At 34.5% G+C, this 17,366-nt stretch overlaps 1 protein-coding gene across 4 annotated transcripts in view; it reads right to left on the bottom strand.

Moving 5' to 3' along the window:
- Positions 1-17,366, bottom strand: part of LOC145685896 (uncharacterized) — a 66,625-nt gene that overhangs the window by 12,482 nt on the left and 36,777 nt on the right. For 3 of the 4 annotated variants that reach the window (XM_081758639.1, XM_081758640.1, XM_081758638.1), the window contains 3 exons: positions 15,097-15,362; positions 10,952-11,056; positions 4-4,698 (listed from right to left, as the gene is read on the bottom strand). In XM_081758639.1, the coding sequence (XP_081614765.1) occupies positions 4,551-4,698; positions 10,952-11,056; positions 15,097-15,362 (519 nt within the window). In that variant the 3' untranslated portion in view covers positions 4-4,550. Of the gene's footprint in view, positions 1-3; positions 4,699-10,951; positions 11,057-15,096; positions 15,363-17,366 lie in introns of those variants that run through there. The other variant, XR_014131497.1, reaches the window with a different exon arrangement.

Below are 17,366 nucleotides of genomic sequence, written 5' to 3'. Positions count from 1 at the left end.
GAAAGAAGTTAAATATTGTCAATTACTTTAAACACTGACACTATGATTTTTGTTAGTTCTCCATTTGCATGTCAGAAATATAATTCCATATTTCCTCGGTCAGAATATCATATTCATTTGGTAAAGAAAAAAGAAAGAAACTTTACGCTGCACACTTACTAGCTGTCGACAATTAAGTTTAAATACAAAACACAACTAATATTAAAAATTTCAGCTTAAGCTTTACAGCCAATCTTCGTCAATTGTGAACAAATGGGGCCTGCTCTACACTATAAGCTAAATCCTAGGAAATATCTTACGATTTTTCCTAAAGTCAAAATCTAGGACTCTAGGAAATTGCGTAATTGCCTTTATCCTCATTGGTTCCCTCCGACCAATGAGAGAGAAGAAAAGGGCGTGGCTTTTCACTTTCTCGTGTATATAAGATCTGCTGTCACCTGTCTTTTCTCAGTGTGTGTGTCTGATGAAGAGGACGTTAGGTACTTGAAACTGTAACACATTGTTAAGTATAGTTTGTAATATATTTCATTCTGCTCTGGTCAGAACTGTGTTTTATTTGTTAGTCAAAATCTCATGTATGACATCAGATCGCATGTTATTTCCTGTTCTCAACGATCTTACGAGATTTCTCTTGTTTAGAGCACGCTCTATATAGGAAAGAAAATTAGTAAGATTCCGATTTAAGCGACATCAAGTGAGAGAAGGTGAAAACAAATTTGGTTTCTCCCCGTCAGCAAAGATATTATTTGCGCACTTATTAGTGCATACGAGGAGCATACATTTTTATATAATACAAAGTCAACGCTCTATCACAACATACATGCAAGACACAAGGCACTGAAAAACATTGCTGACCGAGTACGCGTTGTGAGACCTGGGGGCACCTCTTCGGAGGATGTGAAACAAGAAAAATCTTCACCATGTATGGCACAAAAGGATAAGAGTTTCTACGAGATATGTCGTAACATTTGTCCTAAGATAAATCCTAAAATATTTCCTAGGATTTATCTCACAGTGTATAGAGGGCCTAAGAAACTCAGTAGCTATCAAACCTTGTAATTCACTATCTTAAAAATTCAGATAATTATTCGAACACCTATGAAATTGAAATCAACTAATATCTAGCATTTTACATGTAGATCGCAACTCATAAATCGTTATGTTAGCCTTTATTACTCCTTGTCTTCATCACTTTACACACACACAGACACACACACAGAGAAGCGTCGGTTCTAATTAAATATATAAAGCATTTCAAAGTAGTTTTTCAGACCTACTGAATTAATTTATCCGCGAACATTATTTCTCGGCTTTTGCATTAAGTAATTTTTGGGGACTTTCGTAAATTTATTCGATGGAAGAAGCTGCTTCTTATCCTTAAGATAAGACATAGATTCTCTATCTGAAAAATATTTACCTGCAATTCTACATGCTATTTGTTTGTGGGAAGCTGACGGGCTAATACTTTATTTTATTGTGATTATGAACTATTGCGCGCTAAATTCTTATTGTAACATTTAAACACCATAATCTGCGTTAGCAATGGATATTCCCAAACTGGATTCATATTATATATATAGCAAGACTGTTAGTTCGTACCAGGTTCTTAATCCGGCTCATACTGTACATAAGTATCTTGGAACAAAACATGACATATCAAATCATTTCTATGAAATTTAGTGATAATATTTTGACCCTTGAAAACTGACTTGAAATGGTCTATGTACGTTTTTTTTTAACTTTGCTCTCAAAATGACATTGAAAATGAAACAGTAAATATAATACACGTAACACTCTGTTCACCCTTTCTAAATTTGGAGACTGTGAATTTTATTAAAATATTAAACACCACGATAACTAAATCATTAGAGCTTCCTCGTGGCTGTAAGGATAACGTACGTGTCTTTGGCGCGTGAGACCCAGTTCGATTTCCAGTGAGAGCTCAAGTGGTTCAGATCCCACTATAAGTTGTAGGTCCACGTCTCATATAGCCTCGCTGCTGAAAAGGACGCTACCAACTAACTATTAACTAAATTCTGAATGATTGCTCCTAATTATTTAGATGATAAATATTGAGTAAATCAAATAAATAAGATCCGGGGAATCTTATTTATTAAAATTCCTCTCAAACGGTTCCCATGTTCGCTGACATCTTTCTCAATGACTTTTATTAGCTGCTAAACTGCTAAATATATGAAGATGGGTTCCTTCCTCCCTGCAGAACCCTTCTGAGAGAGGAGAGAAAAGAAAAGGGGGAGAATGAAATTCTCATTTCTCAAGCTATGTTACACTTGGGCTTTTGGAAAAATGTATTACAAAGTTTATAGTCTTTTCACAATTTGATAGCTGATTATATACATATTGTTCCCACTCGTTGAAAGAAAGAAAAAAAAAAGTGCATTTTTTTTGGTAACGTTACTTCATTTGTCTACCTCCTGAAGAGAAAATGATGAATTTAGATGTATAAAACCAGTGTAGAATATAAAGTTGACCTGAAAGGTTCCTTCAGTGGACTGCCCTGTCCAATATCATTGAAAGAACCTGAAAAGGCAACTTCAAGTCAATTTTATATTCTACACTCATTTTATGAGCTTAATTCATCATTTCTTCTCGGTACTACATCTGTCTTCAAATAGTGAAAGCCCTATCAACTTCATAACTTTTTTTTTTTTTTTTTTTTCATAAGGCAAAGTTTCATACAGTTTGAGAAGTAAGGATTTCATTTACTTTTCCCCCCTTTCTCTCTCTCTCTCTCTCTCTCTCAGAAATGTTTCATAGGAAGGTAAGAACACACTTTTTCCCCCAGACAAAGGCAACATCTTGATTTGAGTTAAATCCTACATGGTCTGTTAAATGATGACATTTTCGATTATCACAACAAAACGGACATAGTCAACCCAGACAGGAAGTCGAATCACTTTAAATGGAACATGATTATCTTTCCTTCCCGTGTGAGAAGTACGTAAGCCAAAAAGAAACTAGTTTCGAACATGTTTTCCAAGAACTATTAAACTGTGTTCTTGGATACATAGTTTAAAGCTCAAAATCTTACCTTGTACCTCTAACTTCCATTCGTGTTTAAGTCACCATTCGCACAATATTTCAATCCTCTCTAGGTAATGTTTTATGTAAAGCTGTTCCCATCATACTTATGAAACCATTTCAAGGGTATAGAATTCTTAGGGAAAAATTTATGAAACACGAAAGTTTTCTCTTTTCTTGCATTCATTCCGAATTTGAATCAATCAAAATTTACCACATTCAATTTAAAATATTCGACTTTTGGTATGTTATGGAGGTTGAAAATTTCACTATTTTAATAGAGCAATCAGGATTTGATTACAACAATATTTGACATTTTGACAAAAGTCACGTCAACTTTCGAAAGGAGAGCGAGTGACGTCCTATGTGTATGACGAAAAAGAATGTCAATTTGATGACAAAAAAAAGGTATTTTTAAGAAAAATGTTTGGAAAAATAGTTGTGTATATTTCAAATCTGGATCAAAATTTATCACTTTCCAATTTTAAATATTCGACTTCCAGCCTAGATAACCACTTCCACAACTATTTTGGAAGTTCTAAATTCAGTAAATCTCCCATTTAACGGATTACTTGGGGTGAAGGGGGACCATAAAATTTTGAATTGAGTTATGAACAAAATTTAAAATAGGATATTACACTTGAAATTGTGCTGTATAATGTACATATAAAATATTTAACGTACATGCCATATTAGTATTAAAAACCTAACAACTGCGTATTAAAGGACAGAAACGTATCAGTTTCTTTATTAATCAAAAATCTAAACTTCCTGAAATGTTCACAATAAACCAGCACTTCTGGATCTGATTCTGTCTGTTAAATCCGGAGTTCATTGGTTCGAAGTCTGTTAATAGTTCGTGGCTTAGCGGTTAGCGTACGCGCCTTTGGCGTGGGAGACCCGGGTTAAATTCCCGGCGGGAGCTCATGTGGTTCGGATTCCACGTTAATCAGTACGTTCACGTCTCATATAGCCTCGTTGTTGAACGGGACCTCGAAAACAAACTCCAAATCATCTCGATGTCTGTTAAATGGAAGGTTTACTGTATCACCACTAAATTCATTTGATACGATTTGATATATCATATTTTCGTTTCAATATTTTATGTGCAATACGAGCAGAGTTTAGAAAGCCTGATAGGGATTATCGATGTCACTCTATTATATGTATAAAGGAACACCCACCTTCCTTTCGAAAGCTTTCTACTAATGCTGCATAATGAAAATACACCAGTATATAATGCCCTTTACACATTTGCTACAAGTCTAAGTACTGATAGAAATATAAATCTTAGGTGCTCCAAATATTCTGAGTACTCAGCAACATTTTCTCACACCACTGAAACAGGTATTATACCGCTATGCATCCAACAAAGTCATCCTTTTAAGTTTAAAAAAAAAAAAAAATCTGAAACTCTGGAAAGAAACAAAGTTTTAGATACTGACCGTAGGACTTAAAACTAAGAATCAATTAATAGTTCTAAATAACATCGTTGTATTTGACGTGATTCATTCACTAGCTTCTTCTAGTCGACACTCCATCATATCTTCCAAATAATTTGGATTCTTATTTATATACTGAACTACATTATCTAGCTGATCTTCTAATTCTTTCCTCTTCATGTCTTTGATGTCTTCACATAGACATTTGGACCACCTAAAAATATAATAATAATCATGTAAAACACGAAATTATGATTTATATTACTACATCAAAACAAAAATGAGTATGACAAATGATTGTTTTCGGCTTTACAATTATATGGGCGCATGAGAGGATGGTTTAAATTAACAAAAAATTGGCTACTTACCAATGAATCCTCCCTTGGAAAGCCTAAGCGCTTTTTAGACGTTTCGGAACTCATAGCTGGTTCCATGCTCAGTGGCAAGGTGAAAGGGATTAAAACGGATAGGAGATAGAAGGTGTAAAACAAGGAATACATACCACTAAATAAATAAATGTAATATAAAGAGTCGATCCTAAGATGAACGAGCAAAGCGCTTTTATCTCCTATCCATATTAATCCCTTTCACCTTGCCACTGAGGATGGAACCAGCTGTGAGTTCCGAAACATCTAAAAAAAGTGCTTAGGCTTTCCAAGGGAGGATTCATTGGTAAGTAGCCAATTTTTTGTTAATTGTTTTCGGCAGTTCAGCCTCCACACACATAATGTTTGAGTTTTAGTGTATCCTAAAGTTTATATTCTTCTCGTGAAATCAGCGAAAGTAAGCAGTGCCGGGTCTGATCAAGGGAAAGATGGATGACCAGTTAGTATTCACTAGATGGTGTTGGCATTAAGACGTCAGCGTCATGAGGATAACTGGAAAGCTACCAGAAAGGAAGAAGTAGCGAACTCTGGTCAGTCACCATTAACGGCGAGAGTGGCTGATGAGCTGACCACACATAATCCCAAAGGCATGAACGCCACAAGTCGGCCGGTAGACCCTGGTTCCGTAAGGGCTGTTTTGCCAGGAGTTCAATTAGTTCAATTTAATTTTATTTATTTATTTATTTATTCAAAATAGTTACATACTCAACAATTTCTTATATTATTAACTTAAGTTCTGTGCAGAAATTTAAAGCGAAATTTATAAGTTATATTAAGAAACGAAAAAGTAGAGGGTAGTAGAGACTCTCATAATGATAGTGTCTACAGGACTTATATATACAAAAGCTGTTACTCGCTACTTCTCACACTTAATTACAGACTACTCATTCGGACAACACGGAATACGAGTCACTTCTACGTTTCGAAACCTACACATGCAATAGTCCAAAGATAGCTTTCATGTAAAGGCTTTCTACTGAATTCAACAGACATCCATCCAACATCTCCACCCCCTGAACAAGTTTTCCGATTTGTATTGTGCAAACTTAAGTTTTATTTTTGTTGTTATTAAACTGTTGTTACATATGCACTGTAAAATGACTAGCATGCTGTATCTGGAACTATATATAAATAATAACTATTAAATCGTCAGTTGCTTCATCGCCATTAATATATATACAAGATCTCAGCTAATGTTGAACTTTTGCACAAAATGTAAAATGTGTTTAAGTACTGAATGGATTTTCACGTGAATGTTTTAACCTGATGAATACGGTCAATTCAATAAGTGGCCGAAACTGTTCAGGAAAATTCTTAGAGATGCATCAACAGACTTAGTATTTTCATATATCTTTCTTAATAATTTGATTTGAAATGTATCAGTTTCTGTCTTTAAGTAAATACGATTTATATTATTTAAAAAAAAAAAAAAAATCTCAATGGAATTCACATCAAGGTCTCTAGATAATTCTTTTCCTTAACTCTATGCTCATAGATCAGTAGAGATCGGAAAACTATCCCTTTTTTAAAAAAAAATGCCTCTGATTCTCTGAAACATGTAAATATTTTAATTTTTTTCTATGATCAAACTATCCCCTTTGTGGAAGATTTAGAAGCCTGAGATTCCTTAGCTAGTCTATCCCAGTGTCTCAACGTTATTCCTAGCGCTCCTAGGCTTAGTATTTTTAGTGTACTTAAGGCTGGCCACATATTGACCAGAGGAAGGTCAGCAAAGTCAGTGCAGGAGATGATATATATACGGAGAGTCCTAAGTGCACTGACTGTGTTTCTCAGTCCCAACGTTGGATAGACCTTTGTCTAGCACGTGCTGGAGTGAATATGCGGCTGCCCTGCTCTCTGTTCAATATGTGACCGGCCTAATATATCCCTTCCATACCTACGATAACTTTTGATCAGCACCAAAAATCAAATCCTTGCTTTTTTTTTTTTTTTTTTTTTTTTTTTTTTTTTTTTACGAAAGTACACAACACTGCTCGTACACTAAGCACACGACAATACGAGAAGCAGTCCCCGGAATTCTGCCGTAGTTCTTTATTACCACTGATTATATAAGTACACATTTCCTTAATAGTCTTCAAAATTGGCATTTTCGGAACACACACACACACACTGCGATAGGTGGAAACCCCGACGAAAGGCCTCTTTTGGTATTTTCGGAAATTCAGACGCCACGCTGGTTTTGATCTCTTCTACGTTCGTGAAACGGAAAAAGCTCATAATTTTAGCTTTGGGAAGAGCCAAACATCCGACGATGCTAAACTGTTTTTAAGGCTATCGAAGTCTCTGAAGCAGATTTTCCTCAATTTGTACATGAACTTTACGTTTGTGTGTTGCTCGGTCTGTGACATTATGACAACTGATCACCATACACTCTTTCGTTCAGCTACGCTACTTGTACATTGCGTGTTACGAACCTGTTCACACCTGTCAATTTCATAATTAGGCAACCTAAGTCTGTATTGTACACAATTCATTGAGATTACATCACAAATGCCAAAACTGTAACAACATTTCGGGAACTTTCTGACTGTCCTTCGTATACTAAAGTACAGCGAAACCTTCCATAACGAACATCTCTCAATAAGGAATACCTTTATAACCCGGACAGAATTTCTTTCTCCCGGTAATGGAAAAGACACTTCTCTTTAACGGACACTCTGAGGTACTGACGCGGGCAGTCTTCTTTTACCCCCAACCTTTTAGTTATCTCTTCATAGCGGACAGAAATTATTCTCAGTTCAAATATTTTGTGTAATTTAAAAAGTAGGTTTGCAATGAAGTGCAGTAGCCCACAAAATGTCTTTGTCATAGGCTTAACTTGAAATTCTTTTCCCTGTCCACAATAATTTGTTTACTGGTAGGGATCAAAGAAAACTCTCAATACGCTATTTTTCCTTTAGTACAGTGACTACGCGAATTAGGAGATTTTTGCAGAAGTTTGACGTATACTTGAGAAAATTACCTCTCATGTAATATATTTTGCTGTACACATACATATAAACACAATTCCCCAGCGATACTTCTGTTTATTTACAGAGAGAAATTTGAAATGAAATTACCGAGAATAAAGAAGACGGTAGTGATGAGAAATGAGTGAAATGGTGGAATGAATAAAGTGGGAGGAAAGGAGAGAACCCCGAGAAAACTTACGGTGTTTGTCCACCACAAAGCCCACTTGGCGCGAGCTGGGATTGAAGCAGGGGTAAAGGCTCTACCACTGAGCGACCGTGATCCCCAGAAAGAAAGATTTTCTCCTCATCCTTCAGTAATTTCAACACTAAGAATAGTATTTCAACGTTAAGCTATATTTACGTTTTTAATATATATCTTTATTGAGATTTCAGAATAAACCGTATTGCGTGACGGTACAATTAGTGAGGCAACAGAGTGAAACTAAAATGTTCCTAAAATTATGATTCTTTTCGCGTAAAAACGTGTGTGCTTTCTGTGAGGATTCTCAATGGTGTCTCTGGCTTAAAGTTAAAATGATCCAGTGGCATATGTGTGAATTAATTCCATCTTAAAAAATATATACATGTTTAATGATATCCTTCCTGATTTTTCGACATCTTTAAATTAACCTACCTGATTTTCATGAAACATGCATGTATTTTCTTTGAAACTTATTAACAGAGCCAGTTGCTTAGCATTGAATACGAGATAAGGCTTGAATTATGATCTGGCTTTAAGATTAAAAAAATCTTTGAGACTCTAGAACTACTCACATGGATTCGGACTGAAATCACCCCCCCCCCCCAAAAAAAAAAAAAAAAAAAAAACTAGCAGATATTACAGTGTACGCCAACACTGAAATTGTCTCATTATCTTCTCTGTTTACCAAAAAGATTTTTCCTGCAGACTCTTCCAATTAATACACTACCCGCCCTACAGACATCATCCATTCTAGCGACGTGTCCATCTCAGAAGTGTCAGTATTCGCATTGTGATCGGTAATGAATATTTATCGGGGAGCTTTCTCCATTCACGCGTTCTTTTTCAATCTTATATTATTTTGAAAACTCTACTCGAAAATAGTTCATCCTTCCAAGTTAGCACTCAACTTAGCGACATCTATACAACCCAAGGAAAAATTAAAATTATGAGTAAAATAAGGGTCTTCGAGAAAGAATGGGAGGAGGGGCACGGCTGTCGTGGAGAGTGCTGATACTTGGGTGACTGAATGATACACTGTTTTGTTTAGCAACTCAAATAGTTTATTCAGTACAAAAAAAAAATGTAGTGCTACTAGACTCCATCATGCTGAAAAAAAAAAAAAAGTTAAAGCGCGGTTACAAGTTAGGATGTTCCTACGTGTGCACCACTCATAGCACGACACACATCCATATGATCCTCAATTTTATATAAGACCCTGTTGAGCATGTCTGGCTATAATGTTTTAGATTATATAATAGTCCTGAGTTCGTTATATTGAAATTATGGAAATATTTCAAAAATAATTCATATACCAACTGTTCAAATGATAACAGAAGAAATCGAGTTTATTTGAACTACTGTATTTTTCGTGGATTTTCTGCACTTAACTAATTATTTTTACAATTTATCTCCTTTATAAACGAACTTCCATACATTCACTATGGCTTCCTCTCATACTATATCTAGAACTATCCAGAAAGAACAAGTTTCTACATGTTTGACTAAAAAAAAAAAAAAGGCAAATGACAACATACGATACAGACCATAGGAAATGATATCATAAGATACAGACCATTATCCTTAGTAACATATACATATTTCTACAAGTTATCGTTACAAGGCATATTTTTCCACGTGTCTCGAATGTTCGTTTTGGGAATCAATGGATAAGATGTCCAGGATCCACTTCTTGCATCAACGAACCCAGACCTCACACTACTGAACTCTTTTGTGGGGTTTTATTAAAGAACAGTGTTAAAATCGATAATGTGAATCATCTGAAAGCAAAAATCAACGAGGCAGTTCGTACTGTTGGGCCAGATATATTCGACAGGGTCTGATGTGAAATTTATTATCGCCTGGATGTATGTTATGTTGTGAATGGTTGTACGCATAAGAAACAACCTAACATACAAACGCACTTTAACTTACTTTTTTTCCACAGACAGTGGATTCTGGTAGCACTCCATTTGTTTTTTTCACTGAATAAATTATCGGAGTTGCCAAACAAAGCTGTGCATCATTCAACCACGCAAGCAGCAACTCCTGTAGAGCAGCAACACGAAACCTCACCATTCTTTCTAAGAGACCCAGTATATAAACCAACTTTAATATCTTTCCCAGAGTAACATTTTATACTGTAACACCGTAACAGATAACATCTAATAATGAAAGTTAAAATTGTTACAATACCACTGCCGAACTGGTAGAAGCTGTGATACAAGCTTTCACTCAAGTTACTCCTGCAACGCTCCGCTAAGTGTCGCACAGAACCTGGCGGCGTATTATCCTTTGTCATGAAAATGACGGTCAACAGACTGATCCTTTGAACATTTAATGTTTCCTATATCAATAAAACTTCTCGAAAGCATTGTTGTTCATGTCATTCAGTTCTTTCCGTGTAGTTATTTACGTAGGTTTAGTGGTTTATGTTACTTAGTTTCAGGAATAGCGGGACTTTGTGGCCACCCTGTATATATCATACGAGGCCTCGTACTTTAAAAAAATAGGTGAGCTGAATCACAACCTAATCTTTCTTCATTTAACAAAATAAAAATAATAATTTTAAAATACTAAATTAATCTTCCTGACGCAACAAAAATCCTGTAGCCCACCAGAATCTTATGAATTAAGTACTATGTGATCTGAACGTAGTTATTTCTGCCTTTCTAGTCCACTGTTCTCTACTTCTCAGCCTAACTTTATTGATAACTGACCTATGATTTTGAACCATTATCGAAAATTCAGTGTCGACTTCAGACGAATCGAACCTATAACCATGCGCCTCAAAGGAAGTATACTATAAATTTGAGTAGTAGTAGTAGTAGTAATAATAATAATAATAATAATAATAATAATAATAATAATAATAATAATAATAATAATAATAATAATAATAATACTTACTTTGAATATATCTTTGTATAGAGTTCTAGATGCTTTGGTAGGACGTACTGACGTAATGGCGTGATGAGTTTGTACAAAAATCTCTCCTCTGTTACACCATGAAATCTGTAATAAAGAAACACATATGTAGATGAATTTTCATATCAACACACAAAAACATATTTTTTTCTGTACAAACAATATGTTCTACACATAATATTTTAAACCTGTAATATTTTGAACCTGTAAGCCTTTATCCTGAACATTAAAAATAATTAACAAAAAGTTGGTTATTCACCAATATATTCTCAAGTGGGAAAACTAAATATTCTCCAGATGTATCGGAACAATATAGTTCCTTCTTCAGTAGTAAGGTAACGAACATAAAAACGGATGAGAGAAATATGGTATGGAAACAGGAATACATACCACCAAATGTGCGTATCGTTTAAAAAACTACTGGAAAGAACGTGCAGAGCCCAGTGGAAGAATGAGCTAAGCTTGAAAGAAGCGTGTTGTTTATGCTACGTCACTGTTGCCAGAACCAAAATACACATCAGAGGTAGGTAGCCGAATTTTATTAATGTTGCCAGAATTCAGATTTAAAGCCAGTTTATATTTATAAATAAAGAATGATTCTTTAATCTCTTTTCTAAGCCAGCCATCCTGAGTGAGGCTTTCCTGGGTTTTCCTCATTCACACCAGACAAATACTAAACATACAAGTCCCGGGCCGCTTCCTTCCTTCCCTTTCCTCGGGTAGTGTGATCGCCGAGGGACGTCATCCCTCATACGTGCCGGACCAAGATGGCTACATATGCCGAAAGCCCAGAAAACTAATCCTTCAATCTCTCGTGTTTGTTTGTCTTTCCTGAATCTATTACATTAACCTGTTTTATATTATGTGTATGTTGCTTTAGTGAAGTGACAATCCTCTGGATATCCATATACACCATATCCTCTGGATATCCTAATAAAATTTATAGAAAGTACAAAAAATATGAATGTCGGAAATTGAACCCAGGTCCTCGGCTTACCTTGCAGGTATGCTAGTCCAAATCCGCTTCCCAGATATACATCACACATTTGGAGTCACACTTCTTTCAAATCTAAAATTCGCTCAATACCAGGGTGGAAAAAATCATGATTTTTTTTTTAAAAAAATCATTTTTGTTGATTTTTTTGATTTAAATCGATTTTTTTATTTAAATTAAATCTTTCTCCTCGTATAATACAAGTCGCAAACTGAAGAAAAAACATTAAAACTTAGTAATAAATGTTAATTATGCCATTTAAGTGAAAGTATTGAGGTTTAATTTTGAATTCATCTCCAATCGTTAACCTATTTCAATCCCAATGTTTCTTATACATTATGAAGAAAGTGCAGCAACGTTTATCAACATGACTTCTGATGAGTTCTGATTTTTTTTTTTTTTTTTACAAAAGTTACTGATATTTAGCAGGGGCATATTTAAAAAAAAATCAGAACTAGCTAGCGGCATGAAATACATATAAAGTACATAAATTTCGACTAAAATTAACTAACTCCATAGCCTATAGAACCCGGAGCTTCAATGCCGCGCTCACAAAAGCTCTCCATTGACTTCTATCCTTAGCCAACTGGATCCACTTTCTACTTTGTATTCCTATTTCTACGAGATGCATTTTAATATTGTTCTCTCATCTGCACCTAGGTCTTCCTAATGGTCGTTTTCCGATTGGTCTTCCTGTCAAGACTTTGAAAGCGTTTCTACTTTCTTCCATTCTAGCTACATGACCCGCCCACCTAAGCCTCCTCGACTTGACGACCCTAACAATGTTGAGTAAACCATATAAATTATGTAGTTCCTCGTTATGAAGTTTCCGCCATTCTCCATTCCCGTTCCTCTTGGATCCGAATATTCGTCTCAGGATCTTGTTCTCAAATACTTTCAGTGTATGTTCTTCCCTCAGAGTAAGTGACCATGTTTCGGAACCATACAGAACAACAGGCATGATTATCGTTTTATATATTTTAAGCTTCAAATTTCTCGACATAATTCGCGACGAGAAGAGATTTTGAACTGAATAATAAGACGAATTCCCTGCTTTTAGTGGACATTTAATTTCTTCGTGAATATCGTTTTCGTTTGTTAATATTGATCCTAGATATTTGAAAGTATCTACTTTATCAAAAGTATTATTCGACATTTTAACGCATCCAAAATTTTCTGTATTACAATCCCGAGGAACTTCTATGTAGGGGAGAGTTCCCGATATCGCACCGGGTTCTAAATCGCACCACCCCCAGTTTAAGAAGAACCGTAGTACTAACAAGCCATCTAATAGTTAAATTAAGTACTTAAACATATTTCCATAATTACAGAGTAAAGTGACGACGTTCAGTAAGTTGTGTGTGTGTGCAATTGCAGTACAATATAATTGGAGTATTCCTTACTACTTTTCGGGGTATTTCACAGTAGAATAGGGATTAAGGTAAGAGAATTAGCTTATGTTTGAATAAGTAATAATAAACAAAATACCATTAATATTATAGTGACAAACTCAAGTTATTATTATTATTTTTTTTTTTAATTTGTGAGGCATGTAAAGAATATATATATATATATATATATATATATATATATATATATATATATATATATATTTTTTTTTAATGATGTAGTTTCCCAAATCGCACTACTATCGCACTGGTGCGATTTCGGCTCCCATGATGAATTGTTTTTCGGTTACAATTCACATAAGGTGGGCACATGGCAGTATGGAAAATGGTCTCCGGAGTCTATGAATCGTGCTTTGAAAAAATATATAGAAAATAAAATGACGCTGCCCAACCCAATAATAGGAGGAAATAGAACTACCAACATGCAACCACAAAGAACAGAAGTACTCTCATCAAGTCCTTACGAAAATAATAATAATAATAATAATAATAATAATAATAATAATAATAATAATAATAATAATAATAATAATAATAATAATAATAATAATAATAATAACGGCAAAGGCAATCAAGAGTATCCAAACGTGTGAAGAGATCTAATCTTTCTGAAATGTCAGCTAGGTCTGTATGTGCTTCAGGAAACCTTAACACCAAAGAGTGTATTCGAAAAGTAGATACATCCAAATCACGATGCTCCGAGCTACATATTCGCAGTGTTTCAAATGTGGGTTTTGAAATCAATGAACAAGATTGGTTTTGCGTCCTTTGTCAAAATTTAGTCAAAGATATGGTACAGAGTGCTTTGTGTAAAGTGATACACGAGTCTTGTGCGGGTGTTTCAGGAGATGAACGTGCATTCCAATGTGATTTTTGTGCACATAAGGTGTAGCTGTCTGTTTTCCATAAATATACATGCTTTATGTTTCATAGGATTATGAACAATATTGCTCATTGGATCAACAATATGGATATTTTTTCTTTAATGATATGTTCTTCCTCGTATTAATAACACTGAGATAAAAGGATGTGATATATCATAACTATAAAGTTCAATACGATCAAAAAAGCTTTTTAAATTTCTTCAAAAGTTTCGAATTAAAACAATTTATGTAAAAAGTGGTGCGATTTTGGCTACTCTCCCCCATTTAGTACATAAATTTCGCCTAAAAGTTTTAATTTTTTTTTCGGAGAGGGTATCGGACCTCTCTAAATACGCCACTATTATCTGGAAACACAAATAGACGTGGATACAAAAGAATTTTCATCTTAAATATCCATGGTGATTTCCCCGTTGGAATAGTTAACGGTTTAAAAACGCTGTTAATAAGAGAAGAAAGCAGGATTCACTCGTTACCCGTTCAAAACGGGATTTTCCCTAATCATTCTCTGCATGATAATCGTTTTCATACTGTGCTTACATACATTTGAGTCTCATTGTATTATGATGATTATTATCTTCCATAATCGAATTAACAAAACAGAAACGAGATTTTACTTCTTTTCTCTTTAAATTAATTTATTTCGGAATTTGATTTAAATCAACGATTTTTATTTAAAAAAATCAAGTGATTTAAATCTTGATTAAAATCGTGATTTAAATCATTCCACCCTGCTCAATACACAATTAGATTTCAACTTAATGAGATCATTTGGTGCCATGAAGAATATTGGTGTATAAATTGTTAGAAAATAACAATAAACTGTTTATAATTTTAACTTACCTAACAACAAAAATTCTGTCATACTCGCTGTTGTGCATTTTCCCCATTAATGTCGTTAAGGCGTCCGTAAAAAGTTCGTCGAAACTATGAGGCTTAGAGAATTCCAATCTCTGACATTGAATGACTGTCTTCTGTCTTGAGTAACCTAAGTTCGTTGCCACAAGCACAATTTTTACTTTGGGATCACTAATATACTTCTGCAGCCACACAACAGGATTCATATAACTGATCTTCGCATATAATGAATAATCAAAACAATCATAAACCTGTAAAATAATAATAAATACACTTCATTAATATTCAATGGGCTTGAAAGAACAGATATTATGATACTTAAAGAGAAAAAATACCAATATTCATTCATTGTAATTTGGTACGTTTCGAGTTCCTCCATGGAGTTCTTTTTCACAACAACAATAACTTGACAATAACTGTGTGTGCATGTGTATGTGTGTTTAGACTGAAATAGTAGTGACGTCATTTCCTCTCCGTTACCATGGTGATCGCCATTTTGTTTTCTACACAAACGTGAATTGAAGTATGAGGTGTTTGTAGTTTCGTGTGCATAAGAACAATAGCTGTGAAATTATTTAGAATGTTCAAATACTTTGAGGACGAAGTGAAGTTGGTGGAAAAAGGTACAATAAGAAACAACTAGTCATGAGTGGTTCTGCACATATTTTTAAACAACTGTTAAAACAGTAATTCTTCGTGCTGGGAATACTGTATGCAATATCGATACCACTGAGTGAAACATTTAAACTTATAGTGAATAAGGTGGATATACTTTGACAGATATTGTAAATATCAAAATGAAAAAAATAAAATAAAATAAACAAAAGTACGATATGAGAAAGAACATTTCCGAGGGAATGTAAACTTGCACTTATTTCATTTTAATACATGTCAATATAGGCCTATAATTTTCTCTCTATGAAACTAAATATTACTTACCTATTTGTTTTTTCCATCTTTTTTCTGCTTCATTCATGGGAAATGTAAAAATCGCTATCGCTATAATGTTTACAATGAGGTACATAACACATAACCATTTTTGCGCTATTTCTCAGCCTTCGCTCGTTTTTGTATGGAAAATAAAAGGGCGATCACCATAGCAACGAAAAGGATGTGACGTCACACTATTTTAGTCTATAGATTGAAAAACAGCTGCACAGAAGAGATGGAACTGTACCAAATGATTAAATAATTATTTGGAGACGAATATTGGTGTTCGTTCGATTCTCGTTTTCTTCTTTCTTTCTTTCTTTTTCTCTTTCTTTTTACTGTTTTCTTTGTTTCTTTCTTGTTTTTTTCTTTTTCCTTTCTTTCTCTTTTTTCTTTTTCCTTTCTTTCTTTAATTAATCAATTAATTAATTAATTAAAATTAATGTACAGCAGACCACTTCTCTAGTTCCTTTAAAAAGGAAAAAGGAAAGAAAGAATTTTTACGCAATACTAAAGAAATTCTTATTCATCTTACGTAAAATTCGTAGGGAACAGTGGTTTTGTTTAGGTCTATAGCGAAAGGTCCCCAAATTCAATCCCAAATCATGTGAGATTCTTTCTAAAGTAATGTCTAAGAACTTTATAGGTATCTACTCTTTCCGTTTCACCAGTTCTACTGACAGTCATTCATTTCATTTATAACTCATTCCCTTCAGCTTACGGAATATCATCGTGTCCTATAGAACGTGGAAAACTGAACTATAAACAATTTATTTTACTGATCATCATTTGGAATGCATGTCATAGGAAATAAAACTTCCAGGCTGCAAGTGCTATTGTATACAATTCAAGAACAGTTTGCGAATTAAGCGACCTCTACGTTGAAGAGTAGTTATTGTGGTGATTCCTCTGCTTCACTAATCAGGTATTTACAGTCATATTCAAATCAGCACGGGTACTCGTTTAGGCAAAAACACTAATACAACAAGATAAAGATAATGTCTCTGTCAGATCTTACTTGTCTCTCGTGTATTACGGAAACCACTTTATAGGCAATTCAAAAACTTTCGGGTGAAATAAATAACTATTCCGGTACAAATAAACTGTACGCTCATTGATCTTGTAATATTTATCTTACTAAGAAGAAACTGGAGAATACCAAAGGACACTACGTTTACAAACCAGAATGCTCACATGACCCTTGATCTGTGACGGAAACAAACTGCCTCGATGCTGACACTCCTTTTAAACCATAATCATTCATTCATTCGTGACCCTCGATCGAACCTGTAAGCTTGCACATTCAAGGTGAACGCTCTACCAAC

Source organism: Thermobia domestica, chromosome 5 (genome assembly GCF_964235325.1).
Source record: "Thermobia domestica chromosome 5, izTheDome1.hap1.1, whole genome shotgun sequence".
Lineage (NCBI taxonomy): Eukaryota > Metazoa > Arthropoda > Insecta > Zygentoma > Lepismatidae > Thermobia > Thermobia domestica.
Note: the sequence above shows the minus strand (reverse complement) of the source record. Positions and strands in the feature narration are given on the sequence as shown.